Genomic DNA, 18,724 nt, shown 5'->3' with positions numbered 1-18,724 from the left:
CATTCAGTTATAAATACAGCGCCACCTAGCCCTTGAGGCTTATAAAAAAAAAAATAAACACATACGGTATTTTGTACAAAAAATGTAAACTCATTCTAAGTGTTATAACTAAGTCATTTATGAATATTCTTTTAGTTTCCACCACTCAAATTGTTCACTGGCTTCACACCGATCCAAACGTATGTACGTTTCCATTTTGTTTTATTCAATTTTGATTGCCCCTTTGGACAATAAAAGTAACATTGTGCAATGAGTACAACGAGCGATGATGTATATATACACTTTTACAAAAAATACCAATCAGGGCAACTCATTGCCTAAAAATAAAAAAGGACGCTGATTTTTGCAGGTCTTAACAATCACCAAAACCCGTTGAGCTTGACACACACTGGCAAAAAAAATATTCTACATGTAAACGTTTATTATGCCATTTTCAAAGAAATTTTGCTTCCAATATGCCAGTACCCCAACGTGCCAGTACCCTAACGTGCAAGTACCCCAACGTGCAAGGACTCCAACGTGGCCCGGGCTGCGAGGGCCCTTTATAGCTGCTCGCAGCTCTAGTTTATTTATTTATTTATTTATTTTTAAAAACAGTCGATGTACTTCAGGGTCATTTTCCGTGCGACCAAAAGTGACGAAGATGGGAGCGTGTAGCAGTGGAAAAGTAGACTACACACTACATCCTCATCGCTTCGGAAAGTTTTCCCACTGCTTTGTTTACACGTTCTGTCAAGACGCGACCTGTGACCCCTGCACGATCTGTGACCTGCATGCGCAGAAAATCGGCCATCTTGGATCACTACGAAAACAAATACCTTTATATGCCTGCGCCACAGTGCGCGTTCGTAAAAACATGATACATGAAAAAAAAAATAGATTATTGAGGCATTTTAATGTAACTAAGTAACTTTTAATCCTATAAGATGAACATTTTACTTTTGACCTCATTACATTATAGTGAGTCTGCATTGTTATACTTTCCAGTAAGTGTGTGGTGTGTGTGTGTGTGTTTCAGTGTTGCCACAGTTACCTTGAAAAAGTAACTTAGTTACTTTACTGATTACTTGGTTTTAAAAGTAACTAAGTTAGATTAAAAGTTACTTTTTTAGTTACTTTCAGCAGCTGCCGATAACACCATCTCAACATAAAAATAATGCAGTAGAAACGGAGTTCCAAATACTTTATTGAAAGTGCATTTTTAACATGAAAATAAAGTTGTTGTTTTTTATGAAAAACAAAATAGGCAGTCTCTCTTGACTTCTTGTAACGTAAATACTTTTTATAAAACAAAAAATAAAAATCTATCCAGGTTGAAAATGAAAATCCCCTAAATTCCTCTATTGTTTGTTTGTTCCGCTATTCCAGTGTGTACACATGTATCAGTTTAAATATTTATTAGTAGTTATTGACAGTTATAATTGTTTTTTGGTTTGTTTGTTTTTTCTCTTCAAAATAAGGATCAGGAAAACAAAAGGTTGATAATTTAATGTTAAATATAAATATTTAACCTTTAGACAGACACCAACACAATTAAACAGAATATTTGCACATTGTGAAGTATTTCAGAAACATAAATTTAAGACATGAAATAAACCTACCGTCCAGCCAAAAGAAATATGAAGCCACCTTATGGAACAATAAATCTATCAAACACATTTTAACCACTTAATATATGCAAAAATATTTCCAAAAGTTCATTTCCCTTTTTAATCAACAATTTTTGTATTTAACAATTGTTTTTTCTTTTGTCATCACTTTCATTTTTGGTTAATGTATGACATCTTTTTTTGTTTTTTTAATCTGAGACACGATGATGACCACAGAATCACTACTGTTTATATTTTGTTTTTTGGGCTGTCGTAATCGCGGGCACGTCTCAGTTCTCCTATCTGCTGCTCATGCTAGTTGTAGACATTGACAGGGAGCCACAAACTGAGAAATGAGATACTTGCAGTATGCTTTTAGCTTAGCTGGTGTGTTGGCTGTGGGACATACCTGTGTCGTTTGAATCCATGCATTGGATCGTCACGGGAGTTATTCTTTTTGGCTCGCGCGCAGTACCAACGCCGGCCCGGGACATACAAGTGCACCGAGAGGACTCGATAGCCATGGGAAATACCGAGATGTACGGCACCGGCTTCTGCTAACTGTCTCCATTTGTATGTTGTCACTCGTTGCGCGCGCTTGAATGGTGATGCTACTGAAATGTAAACAAAACAAGTAGAGCACGGCGCAGAACTCTTGCTATTGTTATGAAAACCATAAAGCCTCACTCGCAACCGATACGGTCGTTTAGCTCCCCTTGACGAACGATGGTTCGGTCGAATCGTTTTTTTGTTCCACCCCTACTGAAAACGTAACTTGTCTGACGTCAGTCACTCCCCCTGGCGAGAGGGCGGAGACGACCTCATCCCATAATGCTTCACGGACCAGTTGAGGATGGAAATAAAAAATTTTTTTTACCACTTTTATGGTCCATAATGCACACTTTTTTTGTTGTGTTGTGTGCCTGTTGGTTAATAAAACTAGTAGTAAAAGTATCATCACTTTTGTTTTGAATGTGCAAACCATTCATGACCAGACCATGGCTGAATTCAGTGTGGTGATCAATGACTTCTGCCTCATCTTCGTAGTTAGCAGTAGTTGTTTGTGACTGTTACAACAGTGAGATAGTTTGCCTTCTTCATGAAAATGTGGAGTAACGCATTGATTCTCTGGACAGTAACTTTAATCAGACTACTTTGTAGAATAAAGTAACGCGTTAGACCATTAGTTACTTTAGTATGCAACTTTTTTGAGTAACGCTTTACTAAGTAACGCGTTACCGGCAACACTGGTGTGTTTTAAATGTCCCCCCACCCCTCACCCAGCCTCAACCCCTATGCTATGATATTGGCCACACATTGTTCTCAAGACAGTAAAAATAAACTGTACCCACTTTCACAGCAAACTATAATTACAGTATATACAGGACTGTCTCAGAAAATTAGAATATTGTCATAGTCTTTTATTTTCTGTAATGCAATTAAAAAAACAAAAATGTCATACATTCTGGATTCATTACAAATCAACTGAAACATTGCAAGCCTTTTATTATTTTAATATTGCTGATTATAGCTTACAGCTTAAACAAAACTCAAATATCCTATCTCAAAATATTAGAATATCATGAACGTATACTAGTAGGCTATTCAACTAATCACTTGGATCATCTAATTAACTCGAAACACCTGAAAGTGTTTCCAAGTAAATCCAGAATGTATGACATTTTTGTTTTTTTAACCCTTGTGCCTTGAAATCAGTGATACCCTCGAAGAGTAGATTTTAGCCAAATAAGTAATTCTACTTTGAGGTGTGATAACTAAGTCAATTTTTAACATTTTTTTTTATTTCAACCACTCAAAATGTTCATTGGCATCAGAACTATCCATACATATGAAGTTTTTTTTTTTTTTTATGTATTCCCCCCTCTTAGGACAATACAAGCCCAAAGAATGGACTATGAAGAAACCGAACTGTGCTGTATACATGTATAAAAAATAAATAAAAAATTAATACTTCATATGACATAATTAGAGCTTCGAATAAGGCAATAAGTTATAACAACAATTTTTTCAATGCATGCCAAATTTTTTGACAATGGCAATTTAACTCAGAACACCCTCGAAGAGTACATTTTAGCCAAATATGTAATGCTCCTTTGAGGTGTGATAACTAAGTCAATTTTTTATATTTTTTTTTTATTTCAACCACTCAAAATGTTCATTGGCATCATAACTATCCATACATATGTTTTTTTTTTTTTTTTATGTATTCCCCCCTCTTAGGACAATACAAGCCCAAAGAATGGACTATGAAGAAAACGAACTGTGCTGTATACATGTATAAAAAATAAATAAAAAATTAATACTTCATATGACATAATTAGAGCTTCGAATAAGGCAATAAGTTATAACAACAATTTTTTCAATGCATGCCAATTTTTTTGACAATGGCAATTTAACTCAGAACACCCTCGAAGAGTAAATTTTAGCCAATTATGTAATGCTCCTTTGAGGTGTGATAACTAAGTCATTTTTTAATATTTTTTTTTCTTTCAACCACCCAAAATGTTCATTGGCATCAAAACTATGCATAAATATAGTATATTTATTTATTATTATTATTTCCCCCCGCCATAGGACAACAGAAGCCAAATAATAGATTATGAAGAAAATTAACTGTGTTGTATATATGTATAATAAAGAAATAAATTTGAATCTTTCATATGACATAGTTAGAGCATCAGGCAACACGGTAGCTTTGATAGAAAACTTTGGGGAAAAAAGGACTTTTTGTGGGGCTCCGGAGCGGCACCGGGACCCCTCCGTGACTTTAGCCGCAAATTGTGTTTGATTTTCGGATACAGGAAGGCCCGATTTACACCCCCGTATCCGGCGTCGCACTTCAACGAGCCACGTATCTCTTGTGCTCACGGTTCCAGATATGTGTCAGATATGTCTCATTTTCCCCGTAGGACGTACGGTTCCGGAGAAATAACGGAAAGAAAAAGCTCCATTACACCGATCCGTCCGTTTACTTTACCCGGAAATCGTGCGTGTTTTTCGGATAAATTTACACCGCCTGTATCCAATTGTATCCGGCGAACGGAAGTCAACACAGCGACGAGCTACATACCGTTGGGAAGCTGCACGTCCCCCGCGGCATTCCAGGACGTGCTCATATGTTCGTTTATGTTTATTTTGTAGAAGTACTTACTTGCCAACTTGCATTTGCAGCTTTTTGTGTCTCCGATCGCCGTTCTTTTACTTAGATCCAGGAAGCTCATGTCTCTTGCACGTTAGCTCTTGCACGTTGTTGTGAATACAAACTAGCCGAATAAAAATCGAAGCTTAGCACTTTCACACGTAGAAATGCAACGGCCAGATAAGATAACCGACGAGGAATTCATCTCGACAACCGTTACATGTTACACTTCATAAGTTGCAAAAAAAAAAACACGTTTTTTTTGTTTTGTCTTAATTACATTACAAAAAAATAAAGGACTTTATCACAATATTCTAATTTTCTGAGACAGTCCTGTAGAGTAGTTGTGTGGTCAAAAACAATTTAATTCCAATGAAGTCCAATCCTTTTCCATTATTTTATTATTTATTATTTTCCAACACGATCCTTTCCGCATACCGACAACGACAACGGTCAAAAAACTATTTGCCTCCAAGGTTCACATACACTTGACGCTTATTACCATGAGCTTTAATTATTTTCTGGGGGCACAGGCGCCACCATGCGGTCAAACTCAAAAATAACATGAAGATAAGGAAGAACACTGTAATATGGCTCCAGCACAGAAATCTATCTCTCTTATAAGACATGCTTGAGTAACAAGACTGCTTTGACTAAAATTTAAAAAACAAACATGCACCTGTCCTGTTCCTTTCGCAATGTCTGTTTCATTTTGCATGTGAACGTGTTTTGACCTGTGTGGTTGCGGTAGTTAGCGATCAAAGATGGCCGATCTCTTGCGCATGCGGGTCACAGATCGTGTAGAAGTCACAGATCGCGTCTTGACAACATATGGTCTCTCACAGTAACTAACGAAGGGACTGGCTCCCTAGCTAGCTCGCTACTTTAGCATGCGACATCCGTCACAACAAGGATTTACCATTTACAACACTAAAACACAAAAAAACAACAACCATGATTCTAACTTATGCCACGATGTGATGTGGGATTATAGTTAATAAGGAAAGCCATTTTAAACTTAAAAAAAAAAGAAAAACTTGTCCTTCATTAGAAGTGGAAGTTTCGAATCCAACCCAAATTTGTTCATTCAACACATTTAGGGATGGGAATTTTGGGTGCCAGTCTGAGCGCTAATTTTAATATATACAAGTCTGACCTGATTAACAAGTCACAGGACCAGCCAAACTATGAAAAAATTATCTATATTCTGAAAAATTGGTAATTTACAATGTATAAAAATACTAATAATCTCAATTCAATTCAGTAGCAAATTTACTTGGTCTGTGTGAAATTTGAACCTTTTTGACACTACTTGCAGGAATTGATATGGACGTTGGACATCTTATTTCTGGACCAAAAAGTGAAACGGCACAGCGTTTGCTTTTATGAGACAGTTATTTATGTGCCAAAGAATCACAATCAGCTGAAATGGTCATCATGTTTCCTTTGTCCAACTTCAGCGATGAACCTGACAGCGGGGACGGTGTATGAGGTGGCTGTGTGGGCTCACACCAGCATCGGTGACAGTGCCACAGCCTTGTCACATCATCAGACTACTGGCGTCCAGCCAGACCATCCCCTCCTCAAAGCCCGCCCCCTCAACCAAACTGCTGTGGACTGCAGCTGGACCATCACCAATGGGCAATCGGCACAGGTACACTACATTGTCAGTCAGCACCGGCTGGTCAATAGAGGGCGCTACACTCCTGGCCAGCTGGCCTGCTCTTTTCAACTTTTCGATTCCAGATTTAATGAATGTGTTGATGTGTATGTTCGTTTGTAGGTGTACGGTGTGTTTTACGCGACATCCTTCCTGGATTTGTACCATAGTCCTCATCATGTCACCACCACGCTTACCAATCTCACAGTCACTGTGGACAGTGACGAGCAGTATCTTTTTCTGGTGAGTCTACAGACAAACTTACTTTTGCTTGTCAAATTATGTCATGCCAGTTCAAATCTTGAAGCTTTGCAGTGAAATGGTACACATTTTCTGTTTGTTACTTTTTTGCTGAAGCCCAGATAGTGTTTGTTGCACTCGTGTAGGCTGATAAATGCTGAATCATCTAATGTTTTTGGTTTATTTCGGCTTTAGGTACGGGCTGTCTCGCCTTTCTTCGGTCCTCCATCTGAGCATGTTGTGGTCAAAATGATTCCCAATGAACGGCTCCCACCCAGGAATCTCCACCGTGTGAAAGTAGACAAGACAGACGCCACACTTAAGTGGCAGCCACCATATGATACACCAAACGGAACTCTGGTACAGATCTAATCTCTTTATGTAATCATGATTACGATGGGCACATTGTCGATGTCTCACCATTGCACTTCTTTTCATTTGATTGCTTTATATTCATGGTCTCATTTTTTTTTCTTTCTGCTTAGACGTATGCAATCCATGTGTGGGATGCGGTCCGTAAGGTGGAGCGGGACTACAAAGTAGCTACCCAGAACAACACAGTGGAGTACCAGCTGAAAGGCCTGGAGCCTGGAGGACGTTACAGCATCTCCGTTCGTCTCATCAACATGAGCAAGGAAGCCAGCTTCACTCTCAACACAGGTACACAACGTCATGTTGATTCGTGACGTGTCAAGTCAAGTGATCTTTATTTATATAGCGCTTTCAAACAGCCTTAGTTGTCACAAAGTGCTTTACAGAAACACAACAAAACTGACATAACTTAAAGGATTAACAGCAATACAATACAATATTGAGCAAGTCATATGCCATTATAATACCACCCAGAAAAAGACATCAAATTATTAAGATCTGTCTGTCGCTAGATAATTTTGCTGGTGCCAAATACTCGTCGATAAAGTTTTTGAAATGGGCACCCTTGCATGAACTTCCAAGTTCTCTCTTGTATTATAGCACTTTACGTTGTTTTTAAATGCCAAAATACAATTATATTTGTTCCATGGTAGTATGAATTACTATATTTGCTCTACCATGTTTGTTTTGTTTATTTTTAAGAAATACATTTTCCTTCTGTTGCAGTTCCTCTTCCGGCTCCCGAGGCCTTGAAAATACTGACTGAGAATGACCACATATTCCTGTTCTGGAAAAGCCTAGCAGTCAAAGAAAAGACTTTCAGTGAGAGCAGGGTGAGAAAAAAACTTTTAGAAGAATTTTACAATGTCAATCATTGCTGTGAAAGTAGAAAAATACTAGGGATGTTGAATTTAGCGCATTAATAATATATTAACTTCAAGTTTCATTGAACTAAACTAACGTATTTTCCGCACTATAAGGCGCACCTAAAAGCCTTCAATTTTTTCAAAAGCTGACCATGCGTCTTATATATGGATCAATATTGAGCCGCAAAAGGTCTCGCTGTGAAGACGCTATCGGTGACCCTGCGCGATCGGTGATGCGCATGCGCAGAAGATCCTGCCATCTTGGATCGCTAGCTAATACTAATACTTTCCCTCAGAGAAATTAATAAAACAGCTTTTTATTCATTTTGGGAGTGAATGGATTTGTCAGAAAGCTGGTTTGTAATCTATTAATAAAGTTTGACTGACCTATCTGACTGTTTTGTTGACATTCCCTTTAGCGCAGCACCATCTAATGGATACATAACGTAACCCCCTGCCTCTACTGTAGCGCCTTATATATGGAAAAAGTTCTGAAAATATGTCATTCATTGAAGGTGCGCCTTATAATGCGCCTTATATATGGAAAAAGTTTTAAAATATGTCATTCGTTGAAGGTGCGCCTTATAATGCGCCTTGTATATGGAAAAAGTTTTAAAATATGTCATTCGTTGAAGGTGCGCCTTAAAATGCGGTGCGCCTAATGCCAATGTCAGACTACGCGATTTTTTTGTCTTACAAGACAGTTGCGCTGTCACATTACACGACAAATTCGCTCCGTGTCGTGGACGGGGCGTGTAGTCACACTACACGTCTGAACGCGACAAGACACCAGCCGATCATCGTGTATTGTCTTGCCAAGAGAGACGCGTCGGCCACTGTTTGTCGGGGAGGTGGGACAAAAAAAAAAAAAAAAGAGGCAAGGACAGGGAGTGTTTGCGTGAATGGAGCACGCATGGGTCAAGTGTGATGTGAGCGCATTGCTTGCGCTCCCTGCTCCTCATTAGTGTTTAAAATATGATTTAGTAGCCAAAACTGCATTTTGATTTATTTAGGCCTATATGCGCCGGGATAATTATAGCTGATTTTGTTAATTAATTTGCGGGATGACATCTTGTGTTATTATTTTATCAAACACTGAAATATTATATTGTTTGAGTATTTTTTACTGCTTCATTTATTCATATTTGACTTGTTTTAGTACGGTGCATTGGACAGTAGGCCACTCACTCCGAGGGGGGAAACTTTCAAGTGAGAGCGGGTGACAGTTAAGGCGGCCTGGCCCGACGATATGAAAATGTGATCGATCCGCACTAAATATGTGCCCATCCCCACTCATATGCCCAAATTTCTGAAATTATTAGAACAACAGTCACAATATATTTTGGTCCTCTATTCATGTCGCCGTTGCCTGACGGGTTGCACGGATGCGTGTGCGCTCCATGCAGCCGCAGCGCTGCAGCGGGGCGCTTTTTTTTTTTTTTTTTTCCCCTCGAGATGCACCTGTCTGGCCCCATCCCATGAAATATCCAGGGGATAAATAAATAAATACATAAACAAATAAAGAAACAAATGTATACATAAATAAAAAAAGCTATAAAGTGCTGTTCAGTGTGTGATTGACATTTCGCTCCCTCTCGCTATTGGTCAATGCTGTGGAACCAAACGGACGACGACGTAGGTATGTCACATTATGCGTCAAGACGAGCAAAAATTCTACTTTCGGTGTGATGGTCGTGAACCGTCCCGGACAACCGGCGACCAGTCGTTGAACGTGTCACACTACACGGGCGAGGCTACGTCAAGTCAACCCAAAATCGTTTACGACATGCCCCGTTTGTCCGCGACACGTCGGTCGGGCTGAAATCGGGCTGTTTTCGTGTAGTCTGACATCGGCATTATAGTGCGGAAAATACGGTCATCATTTTTTGCCCAGTTTACTTAATGCTCAAAGCAGCCCTTAATATGAAAAGAAAAATACACTGTGCTGTCACCAATGTTCAACATGAAGCACTGGTGTCATCTAGTGGCAAAAGAATGACCAGAATGACCAACATAAATCAATTTTTCACTTTTTTTTTTTTACAGTACAGTACATCTTTTTAATTTTAACTTCAAATAACTGAATTACTGTACTATGAAATTACTGCATGAATAAATGATAAAAGATACAACCATATTAACAACATATTTTTCGACTTTTATGTTAAAAAGAGTATGAAAAACTTAAAAAAGATTTATTGTACATTTAAAATTATATAAAATGTGCTATTAATTTGCAATTAATCTTGAGTTAATTATTTAACTTGTGTGAGTAATTGCGATAAAAGAAATGTAATCCACCATCAGCCCTAAAAATTATTTTTTTTTTTTTATGAAATTTTAAGTGTTAGACCTTTATTTTATTTTTATTTCAAACTAATATTGACTGTATATTTTATCAATCCATTCAGTGGAAATAATTTTGCCATCTAATGACTTTTAAATCCAGTGCACATTACATTTAAAGTGATCATTTTGTATACGTAGTTAAGTTACATATGCAACTTAAAAATTATTCAATATGTAGAAGTGTTTTTCTTAATCTATTTATTTATTTTAGGTAGTCACGGAAGTGGTTGCGATTAACTCATATCAAGCTGTATGATTCACTGTTATTTTATTTTAGGATTTTTGGATCATATTTTCCCTCAAATTCTTTGTGGCATTCAAAACGAAACCATAACATTTTCCCAGAGCCCTCTGTCTCCTATTCATTAATTGTACACAAAGTCTTAATTGTTTACAGGGCTATGAGGTGCATGTGTACGACAGTTTGACCAACAGGACAACCTTCCTGGGAAACACAACAGAAACCTACTTCCGCATCAGCAGCCTGCAGATTGGACACAACTACACGTTCTACGTCCAGGCCCGCTGCTTGCTCAACGGTCAACTGTGTGGCGAACCCGCAGTGCTGCTCTATAACCAGCTTGGAGCAGGTACTGGAGAACACAACTACTGTGAACTGCCGTTTTTACACTAGCGAAACTCTGCAAGTCATTGTCTAGGGCCCGACCGATCCATTATTGGCCTTCAAACATCGGCCAAAACAATCGGCCAATTGGCAGATTATTTTCCCCTTAAAACGTTATCGAAGAAACCAAAGTTTCTGACGCTGTGAAAGTACCCTGAATGCACCATTTTGCTTGCGTAGCATTAGCAACCAGCAAGTGTGTAGTGTATGTTATTCTGTTTATTTTGTTGTCCCTAAACGTCCTTTAAGCTGTTCAATGACACCGCATTTGTAGTTAACTGTAAAACTAAATACACGATGTGAAGAATTACATCCACTGTATATTTAAATACAAAACATACTTAATTTTTAAAATAACGCTAGCCTAGCGCTAATGCTAATGCAAATGAATGGAGGATCCCATTCAAATGCTAACAGGAAGTTAGCATCGACTTCGGGAGTGTTTTTCCTTCAAATAACAAATATCCACACACAAATCTCATGGGAACATATAACCCATTTTATGGGTAATTTTATGCATTATATTTTTTAAATAATCGTCAGATTAATCGGCAATCTTTTTTTTTTTTTCTGCCAAAAATCGATGTCGACCTCAAAAAAATGCATATCGGTCGGGCCGTAATTATCATCCCTCAGAAAGTTTTAGAATTGTCTAATATACACAGCAAAATAATCACTATATTGATTGTACAAATTAAAAAATTTTGAGAACTGTTGAGACCTCATAAAAGGCCATGCATGCAAACGAAAGCGCCAAGAGAACTTGTTTGGTGTTTCTAGGAGCAAGTGAGGCCTCGTCACGTGAACGTTCCGAAGACACGGCGGCAGTGGTGGTTCCGGTCCTCTTCCTGCTGCTGCTGGGAGTTTGCGGCGGCTTGGTGGTGCTCTACCTCAGACACCGTCGACTGCAGAACAATTTTACCGCCTTCGCCAACTCTCACTACAACTCGCGCCTCGGTTCCGCCATCTTCTCCTCGGGGGATGAGCTAGGTGAGCAAGTTCACATTTTTCTCACTGGATTATTTTTATTGTTCCATTTTTTTAAATTAATATTGCAAAATCAGTATTTTTTTTCCCTCGTGTCTACGGTCATTGTCACTTATTTTACGAGACACTTTTTCATTATCTGAAGTACGAACTTATCTGTGACATTGTCCTTACAGTCATATGACATCATTAAGGATAAGATAACAGTGAACTTTGAACTTAATCTCTCCCCAGTGGATGATGACGAAGATGCGCCCATGATCAACGGCTTCTCAGACGACGTTCCCATGGTCATCGCGTAGCGCGACCTCGCTCCTTTGACCGCCTCCTCGTCTCCCCTGCCCCGCAGCCTGTTGGCAGGAAGCCACCAAATTCGAAAGAAACATGAAGAAACGAGAGATAGATATTTTTAAATATACAATGCACTTTTTTTTGGATGCGCAATAACTTATTTTTTTATAAGGAAAAAAAAGAATATATGGAGGTTGTGTTGGACACTGAGGCATACTGTGAAGAATTTAGCGTTTGTTGAGTACGACGTGGAAAGATGGACTCCTTTTTGAGTGGTCCATTGCTCTAAAGCCAAAATTAGCATCCAGAGACTTAAGTATAGAATGCAAAAATAATAATAATAAAAAAAAAAAAAAACATACAAATGCACATATAAAACAAATACATACAAAATCTCTGAATACAAAAAAAGGCAACTGTATGTTTATATAACAGCATATCACAGCAAACTTTTATGCCCAGTGTGAGACAGAACAGTCAGCTTTAAATCACATATCATCTGTACAATTTGAATGATCCATATCTTGGATTGCTATTTGGGAACAAGCTGAATGTTAAACATGCATTCAAAACAACACTTTCGTAACGCTTGGTTACATAAATACACGTTTTTTTTTGTTCCCCCCGCTCCACCACCAGCACACTGTTGTTTGTATGTTGACACGTGCCAAGATGATTTGATAATTAATTCACATGAATTTAGCAGAACGATCTGTAAATATTGGCTTTTAATGCATCTTATCTTTGTAACGCTGCACCACATTATTTTAATATATGTATATGTTGATCTTTTTAATCATTCACAACTGGAAATGTTCCTCCCCAGCTTTTTGCCATAAATGTAGTCGACATGTTTGGAGTTCTCAGGGAATTCTCAGCGAAGCACCACCATCATCATCCTCACAGGTTAGGCCGGGCTAATTTGGAATGGATCAGTGGGCGGGATAGAAAGCAGATTGTAGCTGCTGCTAGGATTCACATGTTTAGTGTTTAATTGAAGATTTTACTTCCCAAATCAACACTTGTCCATAGAGATCCGGACGTCACGTCACCAATTCCAAAACACGCCCCCCTGTGGCAGTATTACAATGGGTGTCCTCGCGTGAACTTTCCGTCCAAAGGAATACACACTCACCGTTGTAAATGTGATCAGATCATACAAAAGCATTACAAGTTTGTACAACCCGGATTTATGTCCCATTTATGTGTGGTTAAAATGGCAACGAAGTTAGCAGTTTCACGCAAGGCTTGCAGTGTCATTTAGCTACGTTAGCAACTTAACATCTGCTTATTCAGCCGGCGCCGCCGTCATTTTTGCCTTAAAAAGTCTTTGTGCTGTTGGTCAGTTAATATATTCAACTGTGTTATAGCTATTACACCGTAGCAGCACAAACAAACGAAACAGGCTATTCGCCCCACATTTTGCGTGTGCTAGGAAGCTAGCATCAAGCAGGTTAGCATCAGTTAATTCGGGTGGCACCACCGTCATTTTTGCCTTAAAAAGTCTTTTTGTGCTGTTGGTCAGTGAATTAAATGTAACTTTGTTATATCTCTTACACTGTAGCAGCACAAACAAACGAAACAGGTTATTTGCCCCTCATTTTGTGTGTGCTAGGAAGCTAGCGTCAAAGCAGGTTAGCATCTGCTAATTCAGCCACCGTGTACAAAGTGCCCGATCACGTCTTTCGCCTTCATTTAATAACTACACGACTAACTGATTCACTTGATATGTGATATGAAGTGATTTCTACACAAGCAATGAGGAGGATCCAAATTCCTCCGTCTTGTTGGTCATCCGTTTTTATGGCTGCTGTGATCCATTGGCTACGCATCAGTTCCTCTTTTGGTAGTCTGGAGAATGCGTGTTCTTTACTTTACTTTACTTGACCTTTACCTTTACTTTTACTTTTGGCAAACGTGTTTCCTATATTGCCAATATGGTGGCGCTAATTGTCTATTTTGGGACGGGTGATGTCAACGTCTGGATCTCTATACTGGAGTTAAGTCAGGCCATTTTTTATTAAGTTTAAATCAACCAGGGGAAACTGGGATACATAAGTATGTAAATAAAGTAGGTAAATAAATCCAATACATTGGATTTATAGAAATGCCCTTTCTCAAAACAAAACTAAATAATAATCCATCACTCATGTCACCTACCTCCCACCCCTCCGTCCCCTGACCTGTCTGTATGGTAGTCTTTTAACTGAAATGTTTTATGTAGCCTCTGGGCTTGAGCCGGTTTTCTGCTTTATTTTGACTTTTTTTTTTTTTTTTTTTCCTTGTTAAGAAGTTTTCATGAATGTATTTTATGCTCATCTCCTTTTGCCATCACTACCTGTGACTTGTACGTACACTCTCATTCATTCTTATTACAGTGGTTGTGTCAGCAACCATTCCACAGTGGTCAGCGAGCTCTTTTGTGTTTGTGTGTCTTGATGTGGAAATGCTTCTGCGTACAGCTTTCTCTTTGACGACTCACTGATCCCAATTGTACTAACAAAGGCCAACACGTTTCCAACATTATCAGGCTCTTTGCTAGAACTTTTTTTTTTTGTTTTGTTTTTGGTTGGACTTCCTCATCTTTTTATGTCATCTTTGCCTTAACTTAGATTTTTATGGCAATGATTTCACGTTTGCTCTCTGTAAACACTTTTTTTTTTCAATGTAATTTTTGTTTCTATTTGACCACATGCCTTATAAGACTCATCAGGCGTCTGTATAACTTATGATAGAGACCAATGTTGCACGTATGTATACACAGTCACAAAAGTAAAGATGAACCAATTTCCAGGGCATTTGTTCAGTTTTGTCAAATCACTTCTCCTTTCCAATTCACCTTCTGGGGACACTTTTTAGCAATTTTTTAATTAAACTCATGTATAAAGTGTAATTATTGTTTTTGGCCATTTTCGCCCCACCTATCTGTCAACTCTTGCTTCAAAATGTTTGGCACGGATATCTGGACTTGGCCGTGTTTGATATTGATGTCTTGTTTGCATATCTCAGAGGTTGCAAGAAAAAAAAAAAAAAAAGTTCAACAGTGAGGTGTTTTCAAAACCACTTATGCTGAAATAAAGGTAATTAAAATTCCATTTGACTGTCATTTTTATTCTTAATATTTGGGGAGCCATTTGACATGACAAAATGTGTTGGACAAATATCTGAAGTTTTAAAACATATTTCAAACACTTTAAAGCATTTGACTATTAGATATGTTTATTTTACTCTTTATTCCTTAATATTTTGTTTGCTCAGTTGTCGGATGACTATTTCTAATCTTGACTCAAAGAAACATTGTACATACTGATCAAGGACATTTAAACATACTGATGTCCTCAAAAAACTGTACTTGCGATTTTGTATTTAATATATGGTACAAGTTATATCATCCATCCATCCATTTTCTTGACCGCTTATTCCTCACAAGGGTCGCGGGGGCTGCTGGCGCCTATCTCAGCTGGCTCTGGGCAGTAGGCGGGGGACACCCTGGACTGGTTGCCAACCAATCGCAGGGCACACAGAGACGAACAACCATCCACACTCATACGCACACCTAGGGACAATTCGGAGCGCCCAATTAACCTGCCATGCATGTCTTTGGAATGAGAAGACCCACGCAGGCACGGGGAGAACATGCAAACTCCACCCAGGAAGGTCCGAGCCTGAACTCGAACCGGAGACCTCAGAACTGGGAAGCGGACGTGCTAACCACTCGACTACCGTGCCGCCCAAGTTATATCATGTATTACATAAATTGAATATGAATTAATCATGTCAGGTGTAGTTACTCCAATTTCTCAATTTATTGCATAATAATTTCATCAATATAATGTAGTAGAAAGATTCCAATCTGCCATCAGGTTAGATTTTGTTTCACTTTCTTCTCAATAAAAATGTCCTGTACTTTCATAATGTAATGAAAGCAGTGAAAAACTAACTTGTACACATTCATTTGATTATGTCTTAATCTTGTAGTGCAGATCCAAGTCCTGAATGCATTCAAGAAATGCTGATTGAATATAAACCCAGTAGGGCTCTGAGATGTGCAGACTTGGGTCAATTTGTGGAACCTCAAGTTCAAAGTAATTAGATACATACAAAGATGGATTACGTGTTATGACACATACAAATGCAGTAAACTGCCAACAGAAGAGAAGTCAGCCTCCAGTGTAAAAAGCTTTTAAATTGTTACGACTCGACAGAGTCGATGAAAAAACAGATCCCAGAAACGCAGGCTCAGAGGAGGAAAAATACAATTTCGATTTATTTTTGACAAACCGAAGAAGCAAAGCTTGCTCGCAGGCAAGACTATGAGAATTACACAAAACACTTGCAAAAGGCAAGGAGCACTAAGGTAACTGAAAACACTTGCAAAAGGCAAGGAGTACTAACGTAACTGAAAAACACTTACGTAACAAACAACACTTGCAAAAGGCAAGGACCGAATAGAAAACACAAAACACTTGCCACCGGCAAGGACTACACGAAATATTTACACGATATCAATCAAACACGGAAAGACAACAAAAGGCGACGCGGATACACACACGTGAATACAAAACTAAACCTAGGACGACAGCAGATTCAAAACTTTACCAACAGGAAACCGCGGAGACCACTTGGACACAATGGTGAGCAAATAATAATCCGACAGCTGGCTGTTGCTCCTCGGAGTCCTTTTAAAGTCCTGATTACTGATGTGATGCAGGTGCGGCGCTAGGGAACGCCCCCCTCGTCACTGGCACTGAAATAACAGAAACACAACAGGGTTTAGATCCGAACCATGACATAAATCCAGATTAAAAACTTTGCTTTTTTTTTCTTCTGTAGCCTACCTTAAGGTTAAGATTAAGGTCTTACCATTTTTAAATCATGTCCACAGCCCCCCTTTAAATCATTTTAGAAAACTAGGTGTTCGGCAAAATTACTGCAATAAGGTTTCCTTAGGTTTTGTTTCATTTGTACAACTTCTGTTTTTGCTGTTTCAATTAATCATGATTTGCTCCACTTCAATTCTTGTCACGGTAATCGAATATTTAGAAAGAAAAAAAAACATGACCATTGAGGTGTGTTTTTCATTGCTCTCGCTCTCTCTGTGTTTGTAGCACATCAAACTCATCAAAAGATTCTCGGGGTGCTGAGGGTCATGGCATAAACTTGGAATGGTTAGCTGGGACAGTACATGTGAACGCTATATATATAATCCACAAGGGGGCAGTAAATACTTTGGCATCAATTTCAAACCAGGATGATTTCTGCTTCAAGTCTGCAGCTGCAGCATTTGATATTTTGTGTTGAAAAGTTATAGTGTCATCTAGGATTCAGTGAAATGCTAATGATGTGTTTGGTAGACAGACTACTGTAACTACCAACTAACCAAAACTTGACAATTGAAGGTTTTGTTTAGCCCGGAATCTCAAAACGCACAATGGCCAATAACTACACAGGACAAAATAGGCTCCACCCAGCGGTCTGATACATCCCTAAAAAAAGCGCTCCCTTTATTTCAGTAATATAATGTCCATTCATCTATTTTATTTACAGTTTGTCCTTATTCGATTTCCAGGAAAACTGACTTCCTCACATTCACACCAATTTAGCAGTGGTTAGTGGTCAGGGCCAGCAAGGCTTTCTATGATGACCTAAACACGATCACAAGCACTTACTAATATGGGTGCTATGAAGTTGAATTGATTTATTTATTCCTAACAGTCTATTTGCTTCACTTTGTGGTGTTTCTCTTGGCTGCAGTGCTTCAGGACGTACATGCTGTCTTGGAACTATAATCCGCCTATGGCCTTCAAAATTGGGGCTGGCAGGTGTAACTTTAAGTATATTATCAAATTCAGCAAGCTGGCCAATGATCACGCTTGTAATGTAGAAACCGTTACTTTGCTCAGACAATGCTGTTTTACGCTGCTGCAATTTCTTTAATAAAATACTATATTTTTATATTTTAATTCAAAATAAAATCAGAAGAAACTTTTGTTTTAAAGTTACCCACAATGCATTTTCGGTCGATCAAACTCAATAAAAAATAAAAAATGTAACAACAACAGTGGTCTGGTGAAGCCATTTTTCTGTCATTTAGCCCAATAAAAGAATTGAAGACAATTAAGTCTACAACAACAAACCACTTGTCTCACTCTCCAAAGGTTAAGAGGTGGGTCAAGAGTTTTTTTTAGTTTTTTTTTTACTTGCTGGCGTCGAAGGTCAACAGAGTGGCATTAAGGTGAAAGCCAGCGATTGAGAAACACTCATCAGACGGGAGTTAAAGCAGCCAAGAACAAAGTGGAGTGCGCTCATCTGGACAAAGCCTGCGAGATGACTGCTTTAGTTAATCATCAGCCTGCATTCAAATTGTTGACGTAGTAGATGAGAATGATCACCACATTTTGACAACATGGACTCCATCAGGGTAGGTTGGGGGTCTTGTGGATAGCAATGATAGCAGGTAATAAAGTACGAATATATTCTAACTGCATTGATCCTGTTTATTTTTACTGACAACTTTTTAGTCATACATGTATGTTTAAAAACAGATATTGGTACTTTCTGAAATAGAATTTTAACTTTTTTTTT

The 18,724-nt window shown here is 38.5% G+C and overlaps 1 protein-coding gene across 1 annotated transcript in view; it reads left to right on the top strand.

Moving 5' to 3' along the window:
- Positions 1-15,234, top strand: part of sorl1 (sortilin-related receptor, L(DLR class) A repeats containing) — a 172,698-nt gene extending 157,464 nt beyond the window's left edge. The window contains exons 41-48 of the mRNA XM_077540257.1: positions 6,210-6,403; positions 6,533-6,652; positions 6,845-7,009; positions 7,135-7,309; positions 7,748-7,854; positions 10,634-10,826; positions 11,642-11,851; positions 12,083-15,234. Of these exons, the coding sequence (XP_077396383.1) occupies positions 6,210-6,403; positions 6,533-6,652; positions 6,845-7,009; positions 7,135-7,309; positions 7,748-7,854; positions 10,634-10,826; positions 11,642-11,851; positions 12,083-12,150 (1,232 nt within the window). The 3' untranslated portion in view covers positions 12,151-15,234. The remainder of the gene's footprint in view (positions 1-6,209; positions 6,404-6,532; positions 6,653-6,844; positions 7,010-7,134; positions 7,310-7,747; positions 7,855-10,633; positions 10,827-11,641; positions 11,852-12,082) is intronic.
- The last annotated feature ends 3,490 nt before the right edge of the window (positions 15,235-18,724 follow it).

The sequence above is a fragment of the Festucalex cinctus genome, chromosome 13 (assembly GCF_051991245.1).
Source record: "Festucalex cinctus isolate MCC-2025b chromosome 13, RoL_Fcin_1.0, whole genome shotgun sequence".
NCBI lineage: Eukaryota > Metazoa > Chordata > Actinopteri > Syngnathiformes > Syngnathidae > Festucalex > Festucalex cinctus.
Note: the sequence above shows the minus strand (reverse complement) of the source record. Positions and strands in the feature narration are given on the sequence as shown.